Source organism: Triticum aestivum, chromosome 2B (assembly GCF_018294505.1).
Source record: "Triticum aestivum cultivar Chinese Spring chromosome 2B, IWGSC CS RefSeq v2.1, whole genome shotgun sequence".
NCBI lineage: Eukaryota > Viridiplantae > Streptophyta > Magnoliopsida > Poales > Poaceae > Triticum > Triticum aestivum.
The window spans coordinates 538,411,526-538,421,061 of record NC_057798.1 but is presented as its reverse complement, the minus strand read 5'-3'; the positions used below and the strand labels follow the sequence as shown (position 1 = coordinate 538,421,061).

The following is a 9,536-nucleotide window of genomic DNA, read 5'->3' as shown; positions in this document are numbered from 1 at the left end:
TTCCTCGATGTGATGCACTGGATCTTCCTCAACACTCTCTTCCCGCGCATTGGTGACAAGGATAAGGTGCATGCTTAGCTAGTGGATATGATGCTTCTTTGTGAGGAAGCGCGTCGTCAAGTTACCCATCCCTTGGACATCTCTCATATCATGTGGCTTGAGCTCCGGTCTGCGGTCTACAATCGCAAAGTTCCCATCTATGGTCCATAACTGCACCTCCTGATCTCGAAGACTTGGGAGAAGCTCTATCTAGAGGAAGATTTTTCTGCTCCAAACTGGGTTCACCACGATCCTATCAAGCTGCATTAGAAGAACAAGTGGGAAAATACCACTACCAGGGCTGAGGCTGAGGCTGCTAGGATGAATGTGGATGAAGATGAGGTTGAGGAGGAGGAGACTGAGGACAGTTCTACGGGGTACGCTCCTCCATCTACTGAGCCCTCTTGGGCTAAGAAGCTGAAGGCGAAGATGAAGACCATGTTCTGCATGCAGGCCAAGGGGCAGTACAAGACCCATGTTGCTTCCAAGGAGAGTCGCTAGCGTGACAAGAGGATCTTGAGGACATTCAATGAGATCGTGGAGAGCGGGTCAGATAAGAACATCGCTCCTGAGGCTGACTGGATGACCAAGCAAGGCTATCAATGGACTCAGTCAGGGGAGGAGTCCATTCCCGCCGCCGAGACAGATGAGGAGCGTGTAGGTTGATCTCTGCAGAGGATGCTACCACCTGTGTCGTAGGTGTCCTCTCTGCCTTTTTTGGTGTCTCGATGCCAAAGGGGAAGAGAGTGTAGGATTTGCTTTTGTGTATCTTTGTTTTCGTTTCGTTGGACCTTCATTCGTGTTGCTTTGGTTGGTTGGTTTGCGTTTGTGTTCGTGTGTGTCCCGGAGACTATCATATGGTGTAATACATATGCTCTTAAGCTTATCTTATTATCTCTTATGCTTAGTAGTTTGTGAGCCTATGCTATCTTGTGCCCTATACTTTATGCTCATATTCATTACCTTGCCTCCATGCTTAGTGTAATTTATATATTGTTGTAAGGAATGCCTTGCCTATAAAATATAGGGGGAGTGTTGATCCTAGTATGTGTGCCTTGCAGTCCAAAGCATATGTATAGAGTGCACACATCTAGGGGCGCATATCTATATTTTGTAGATGGTGGGTTTGCTTATGTTCATTTTTGTATCCTTATGTGCAAATCCCGTATTGTCATCAGTCCACCAAAAAGGGGGAGATTGTAAGGGCATATTTCTCCCTATGTGGTTTTGGTGATTGATGACAATGCCTTTGCGGACTAATCATGTGCATTGAGCATTTCAGATATCTCATGTCTAGGCACGAGACGATTCGTTTCCCCTCAGAGCCTAAGTGAAGACGGCGTTTCTCTATGTTTCTTTTCGGCGGATTTGAGTCATAGGAAAGCCGTATTATTAAGAGGGGGTCCACGTCAGAAAGGTTAGGGTGGAATCAACACGTACACGTCTGTTCCTTTGCACTACCTTTCCTTTACTTCTTTGGAGCACCGACCGTTTATCCGTGTCTTTGCAAAATGAAGGACTCCGAGTGCTATTGTGTTGTGGTATGCGGTAGTATTGCTCAAGGGAGCAGTAGTACCGTAGTAGCCCATGGTAGTACCGGCCAGGGATGCGGTAGTACCGGCCAGGGATGCGGCAGGGATGCGGTAGTACCGTGGCCTCTAGCCCAGCGTAGTGACACGCGCGGTAGTAGGAGCAGAAGTAATTTTTTACATCCGCACCCTACGAAGTAGTACCGCTCCCTGCATGCGGTAGTACCGTGTCGGATTTTTGCACAGATTGAAACACAGCGGAAGTAGCCACGGATGTAATTTTATTAGTTCGTGTCTTCCCAACCTAGACAAACCCTGCCTTGCGGTAGTACCACAAGGGCGCACGGTAGTACCACTCCGGCGGTTCTATCGCTCATTGCTTCAATGCAACAGGGCCTCGTCTGGCTCCTGCCACGCACGCGGTAGTATTGTAGTGCCTTGCGGTACTACCGCATGGTTGTGTGCTAGTACCGCATGTCGCACGCTGAGTAAGTGGGTAACGGTTGGATTTTTCCTCTCACTATATAAGGGGGTCTTCTTCTCCAAGTTGACCATCTGTTCCATCCCTAAGCTCCATTGTTGCTCCAAACTCCATTTTCGCCCGATCTCTCTCCCTAGCCAATCATACTTGTTGATTCTCTAGGGATTGGTTGAGAAGGCCCGAATCTACACTTCCACCAAGAGAAATCTAATTCCCCCCACTAATCCCTTGCTGATCTTGTTACTCTTGGGTGTTTGAGCACCCTAGACTGTTGAGGTCACCGTAGAGCCATATTCCATCGTGGTGAAGCTTCGTGGTGTCGTTGGGAGCCTCCAATTAAGTTGTGGAGATTGCCCCAACCTTGTTTGTAAAGGTTCGCTCGCCGCCTCCAAGGGCACCAATAGTGAAATCACGGCATCTCGCATTGTGTGAGGGCGTGAGGAGAATACGATGGCCCTGGTGGCTTCTTAGGGAGCATTGTGCCTCCACACCGCTCCAACGTAGATGTACTTCCTCTCAAAGGAAAGGAACTTCGGTAACGCATCCTCGTCTCCACCGACTCCTCTCTTGGTTATCTCTCACATTTACTTGTGCAAGCTTATATTGTGTTATATCCTTGCTTGCTTGTGTGCTTGTTGTTGTTGCATCATATAGGTTGTTCACCTAGTTGCATTTCTAAACAACCTACTTTGATGCAAAGTTTAATTTGGTAAAGAAAAGCTAAAAATTGTTAGTTGCCTATTCAACCCCCTCTAGTCAATCATATCAATCCTTTCACTAGTGTTATATTTACTATCTACTATATTCCTCCAAAGAGACCCCTCCCCAACCATGTATCTTTTCACCCCAAGAACCCACTAAACAGATATTCATGTCCTGGAAATTAGGTATACTCATGCCTCCCTATTGTTTCTTCATATAGGTAGAAGGTCAGTTGGCTAGGTGAATCTTATAAGCACCTTCTCTATCACTCCATAGGCGGTTAGTCATGTAAGAGTTAAATTAACTCAAATCCCAATTAGGGAACTTAAAACATTAACAAAAACAAAGGAATACTAGCTAAGAGAGATCTAGTTAAGTATTTTTTTTCTAAGTAAGGGAGGAGCTTTCCTCTCCAACCTACAATTCTAGCTAAAATTTTATCAATTAACATCCGAAGATCTTCCCTACTATATCAACATGTAAATTAATCCCTAAATACTTGATAGGGAATTCACCTACTACAAATTGAAAATGTCTTCAAAGGGATTCAACTCATTAGCCTCCATGTTAATGGGAACTAGAGCATTATTTATGATAGTTAATCCTCATTGCTGAAACTTGTTCAAAACAAGTCAAAATCCATTTAAGGTTAAGACCTACCCTACTATCATTCTCTAGGAAGAGCAGGTTATCATTTGCATATTGGAGACACACAACCGCACCACTAACTAGATTAGGACATAACCTCCTAATCAACCATGCCTGAGAACCTTTGACCAACATCCTAGAGAAAACATTCACAACTTGATTAAAAAGGAGAGTGGATATGGGATCCCCTTGTCTCAAACCTTTTCCAATAAGGAAAACATCACTCTCCTCTCCATTCTAGTTTACTCCAACAGAGCCATTTTAGGTTAAACTTAGTCCAGCCCAACCATGTAGGCCCAAACCCTCTAAGGGGAAGCACCTCATAAAGGCTATGTCTTAAGCATTTTCATAATCAATATTAAAAACTAAAGCTTGTTGACTAGAAGAGTGTACATCACGTACAATCCCATGGGCAGTAACCACTCTCTCAAGTATGTACCTACCTCTAATAAAGCCATACTGGAATTCAGAGATCAGTTTACCTAATCACAGGTAATATATTTGAAAGAACTTTAGCAGAGATCTTAAACCAACAATTTAATAAACTAATGGGGCTGAACTTATTCATAGTCCTAGCCTCATTATCTTTAGGTATCAAGGTAATTGTGGCAAAGTTTAGTCTATCTATAGATCCAAATCCTCACTGTACCAAGCATTAAACATCCTAATTAATCCACCCTTAGCAACATGCCAATATACTTGCAAGAACATGAATGGAAGCCCATCAGGGCCAGGGCCCCATCTGAGTAAGAACCCAAAATAATAGCCTTCATCTCCTCTTCAGAGAATTTGGCTTCTAACATTATATTTTCTTCCTTAGTAACTTTCTCATAATCCCTATTAAAATCCTCTCTAAGATTAATATTAGGTGTAGGCTCCCACCTAAAGAAATATTTCTAATAGTCTACAACAATCTTCTGCATCCCTATGTTATCCAGGACCATCTACACCATCGAAAACATGTATAAGCAACCGCAGTATTTCTACCCCCCCCCCCCCCCATCATTAGAGAGTTCTTCAGATTCAACCTTAATATCTAAACTATCATAAGCTCATTCTTATTTTTCCTAAGGAAAGCTTATATATTCCCACTCCACCCTTTAGCCAACCTCCTAAAGGTCCTACCTTATGTTGGCAAACATCAACAAGGTTATTTCAAGTGGGCATGCCCCTCCAATCATGTATTTTTCCTATTCCCGAGTTACAAGAATCCTGCGAATCAAAGAGGGCTTAGAGTAATAGAATCCATAGAATTTTTCTTATGTCGGTTTAATTCATAGATTGGATCATATAGAATTTTCTCCTAAGAAAAATATGTTTCATAGGAATTTTTTCATCCACTCAAATCTCATGCCAATAATTATTTGTTTTTGGTGCAATCAACCACACTTTGGTGGGAACAAAATCTTGTAGCATCCTGCATATCTTTTGTTCCTAAGTTTTTGCAATTTCGTGAATCAAAGTGGGCTCTAGAAGGTTCTTCCAACTCCTCCATACTTGAAAAGAACTATCAAAATAATAAATTTTTTTGGAATTTTAACACATTACCTGAAGTTTCCTCTATCCCTACAAATTATAGAGTCCTGTAAAAACACCCACTTAGACTTTATATTTCGAGGTAGAGGGGCAAATAAAGAGGCCTATCTATCTTGCCGGTTTGGGGGGGGGGGGGTGTACAAATTCAGCTCTCTGTCACCATGTTACGTGTGTCATCGACGTCATCAGCTCACATACGTCACTTGACTTCCATGGTAACCCCGCGACCGATTTTCGGCCGCCTAGCACCCCCCCCCCCCTCCACTGAGCTCCACATGGTTGTCGACCACCGCATCTGGCGCCCTCGCCAGCTTGGTTGCGCGACCATCCTCCTACACTATGTGCAACGGGTTGGATGGGCAAGTATATGAAGAGAAAATATAACCCATTAACGAGTGGATGTCACATGAAAAAAATATGAACACTTTAGTTTAGAGAGTCTGATTTTTTTAGCATAGTATACACATCATGCTCACACCTACGCACCCTACGAACACATTTTATCCCTATGAACTTCTCTGGGATATTGAGCCGACATAACATCATAAGATTGACTAAGTCATCACATGTGCCTCATAGTCGACGGGAACGTCTTCTCACATTGAACGAACATCACAGAAAAGTCTGAAATAAATCTAGGGAAAATGCAAGCAACAATGCGGGCGAAACGAGCGCCACATTTTTGGCGAAATTTCAGCGGCGGACGATCCTTGGCGTTGTGGCGAGCCTATGTCTAGAACCAAACGCACGCCTAAGGGGTTGTGGCACGCCTCACCTTAGACGTGGCACGCTTAGGCTGAGATCCAAACAGCCCCTGAGACTTGAATCTTGGTGGAGTCGTGGGTTGGTTTCACCACAAAGAATCTAGCCATTTGATTTTGAAGAGCAATCAAAATACTCTATTTTTTAAGTACCTCTACACCATTGTAGAGTCTGCCCATTTGCTAGAGTTTTGCCTAGTGCATTTCTTTAGAAATAATACAAACACAAACGTTTGCGTACACTCATCCCCTATGACTATAGATACGCATCCACACTCTATTCCGTGAAGCATCTCCTAAAGACTGAGCCAACAAATTTTAAAATTGACAAAGTCACCCCATCAAGAGGCTAAATTTAGTTACACATCAATCTGGGAGGGGATTAAAACCAGAAACGCGAGATCTGGAATCGAACACATGTACACGTACGACCCCTTTGTTACTTCCGGTCGCGCACGTACGTCAGTGGATTGGATTCGATCGGTCGGCGGTGGCGGGATCGATGGTTAATTGCGCATGGTGATGGCGGTGGAGGAGGTGAGCATGTGCGTCACCGTGCTGACCCACCTCTTGTACACGGCATAGTCGTCGGCGCGGAGCTCCACCTTGCCCCTGCTCGTCCTCACCTCCACCGGGTACGTCGCCTCCGCCTCCCGGCTCGCCTTCTCCGGCGCGCACGGCCGGACGTCCTCCACCACGCCTGTGAACGTCTTGGTTATGCAATGTGGCTGACGAATCAAGAATAGGAGAGGGCGTCCGGTCGAGGTGGCTTCTTACATTCTCTCGCGTTGGAGAAGGCCTGCATGACGAGGTTCATCTTCTTGATCCGGAGGACGACCTTGCCGTTCCTGTCCGTGGCGGCGGACACCGTGTGCAGCTTCCACTTCCCTGCACGCACGGCAACAAGCATGGCATGAGAAGAGTTTGATCATGGCACGGCACGCACGATACGACGGCGGCCGACTTACCGTCCGGCATCGCGACGAACAACTCGTCGCCCTTGGCCAGCGCCGCCTTGGACCTCGCGTAGTTGAAGTCGAAGTCCAGGTCGTCCTGCCACGGCGCCGTGCCACCCTGGTCCGCCCTCTCGCCCTGCCCATGGCCGCCGCTGCCCCCGCGCCTCCCCCGCAGCGCCGCCGCGCCCCGCAGTGCTGTCAATTCAACGCGCAGACAAAATGATCTCGTGATCTGAATTCTTTGGAACCATGTCGCATCTCCAAACGTCTCCGGCCGGTCGAGAGGGCTTACAGGTGGCGGCGGCGGCGGTGAGCGTGATCACGTTGCTGGCGTCCGTGGCGGCCACCGCGGCGTTGACTGCGGCGGCAACCTGGTCCCGCGTGGCGCCCGCGGCCTCGGCCACCTTCGCGCACTGCGCCGCCACGAGCGCGGCCGCTGAGGCCACCGCCGTCTCCCTCATCGACGCCGACGCCGAGCCGCGCGCCGCCGGCGCGGAGTTCTCCGCGGCGATGGCGGCGAGCACGGCCGCGACGCCCGCGACGGACACCGCGGCGTGGACCTCGGCCCTGTGCAGCCGCGCCTCCTCCTTGCGCTTCTGCTTCCGCTCCTTGACCCACTTCTTGAGCGAGATGCCGCTCCATGGCGCCGCCATCTTGCGCGGGAGCTGCGTCCACACGTACCAGGTTCAAATATTTAAGATCCAACAACAAAGCCAACATGATCACGGAAGCATATCGTGTGTCATTTAAATCTCCTCGATCCGCGCGTTAATTGGAAATCAATCAACAAACCATTTGCCAACTGGCTTCTTCTACTGCACGATTCGTTCCATTAGCGTCACGATTATGTTGCATCTTGCAAATCATGCCAATTAAACCTAACACTCACCCATTTCTTCTTGTTGTCGTAGTCCAGCTCCGGGTGAATTGCCTTCTGCAACCATATCCATGACTGAAAAACACCACCAAAAGACACACACACACAGTTAACATCAGACTGAAAACACCATGATCATCACATGGCCGCATCAACTGAATACCTTCAGATCGTCGTATTTCCATTGCGGCTGCGCCGCGCCACCGAAGCCGCTGTCGTCAACAACCAAGCTACGATCACTCCTCTGCAAAATCATCCGGGGCATCCATTGTCTGTCATCTTGAGCGTGATCTCCTGACAAAATGTTATGTGCTACAGTACACTGAAGTTACCTACACTTACCTGCAGCTGCGACAGGTCTCTCCTATCATCGTCAAGCCCCATGACAGGGTGCTCCACCAGCGCCAGCGAGCGATCCTCCTCCTTCGGACCCGTCTGAAGAACCTGGATCGCCGAGCTGCACCACGCGCTCGACAGCAGGTCCATCGGCTCCTCAGACGGCGGCGGCTCTTCACGCATGATCGCCATCAGGCCTCTGTGATCCGGCTCCATGCCAACAGCTAGTTCCACCAGACGTTAGCAACTGATCAGAGATTTATACAGGACAGAGATATGCTTTGATCTTTGGTGGTTGTGCAGGGGCAGCTTCCCACCTGCAGCCGAATAGAATGCCTTGGCAGGAACCAGATCCTCCATCAGATCACTAGGATAGCTCCAACCACTTTAATCCAACTTTTAGCTGTAAAAAATCTTAAACAAGACAGGTGTCACAGAGAGGCAGTGAGTTTAATACCCCAAAACACTGATTAAACAAGCGTGTTAGTGGGCTTTTTGGGGGAATAAGGGTGGGGTAAATCATTAGCTTCACCCATTCATGCTTTAGCTGCACACAAAGAAGATGGAATCAAAATGGGGACCTCGGAGCCTTTATCATAAAAAAACATCAGCGTAACCGTCCTTAAACATTCGGGGAGTCTTAGTACGCACTTTGGTGCTGGATTTCATACTTGAACCGATTTAAAAATTGGAACCATGCTGCAAAGAGGGGGTACTTAGGTTTTCCTGGGTCCAATGGTCCCATCTATTCTACTGATAATCAGAGGCTTCTGTGGGAGAACATGCCATGTTTGGAGATTGGGTTGCCACTGCTGCAGAAGAAAATTGGGAAAAGGCAGCAGGATGAGGGTGTCATCCATAAGATGCTACAGAACTTTCCTAGCATCATTGCCATGCGTGCAATACTGCAATGCTGGAGCAAAGACGTACACTGTATGGGTTACTGACCGTAGAGCTGCAGTGTCGTATCCCGTAGCGGCAGAACGCGAGAATCTAGTGGAATGTTCAGTGAACTGGGATTCAGTCTCTCATGCTGTAGCATAAATTCTATTAACAAAATATGCAAGTCAGGACATTATATATGAGCTAATTCTCACAGGAGGCTGGGGGAATATACATGGTGTACAACTGTATGGGTCACTTGAAATTCTTCAGTTCTTAAGTATCACTGTACTATGGTGTCGATGTTGTTATATAGCTTTGAGTTTTGAATTCAACGAGTGTTGAGAACTCTTAGCTGATTGTGTGCTGGGTCAACAGAAAATCAGCATATCAAGCAGAAGGTGCTGATGCCCCCCACTTGCTTGCAGCTACAGTGCCATAGCCTTTCCCATTTTGGAATAATGAGCTTTGGCACATTGCAGGAGGGAATTTCATTAACTGTTGAATCATTAGCCATCAGCCCCTCAAGAAGTCAGCATGGTTTGCAGTAGGAATAGTGCTTGCAGGTCATCCAAAACAGAGTTGCCATTGGTGAGGAATAGTTGAGCAACTCCCAACATTGCTTCTTCTAAAGCAAGACTCCAGTGAGGGGCAGCAGTTTCTCATTGCTGGTTGGTGTAATAATCAACATCTTAAAGCAAATTTGGTGGCTTAAAGCTTAGATGTGGTGCATGCATCAGGTAAAATCCTTTTTTCACTTATTGCCGCCCGCCCAAAGAGCATTCCAGC

At 47.1% G+C, this 9,536-nt stretch overlaps 1 protein-coding gene across 1 annotated transcript; it reads right to left on the bottom strand.

The window, feature by feature from the left end:
• Nucleotides 1–5,875: 5,875 nt before the first annotated feature.
• On the bottom strand, nucleotides 5,876–8,328 carry LOC123041589 (VAN3-binding protein). The gene is made up of 7 exons (XM_044464185.1): nucleotides 7,872–8,328; nucleotides 7,693–7,773; nucleotides 7,542–7,604; nucleotides 6,945–7,317; nucleotides 6,665–6,847; nucleotides 6,474–6,584; nucleotides 5,876–6,396 (listed from the first exon to the last, which is right to left on the bottom strand). Exons 1-7 carry the CDS (start codon nucleotides 8,079–8,081, stop codon nucleotides 6,203–6,205), a joined length of 1,215 nt encoding a protein of 404 aa, XP_044320120.1. The 5' UTR covers nucleotides 8,082–8,328; the 3' UTR covers nucleotides 5,876–6,202.
• Nucleotides 8,329–9,536: the final 1,208 nt, after the last annotated feature.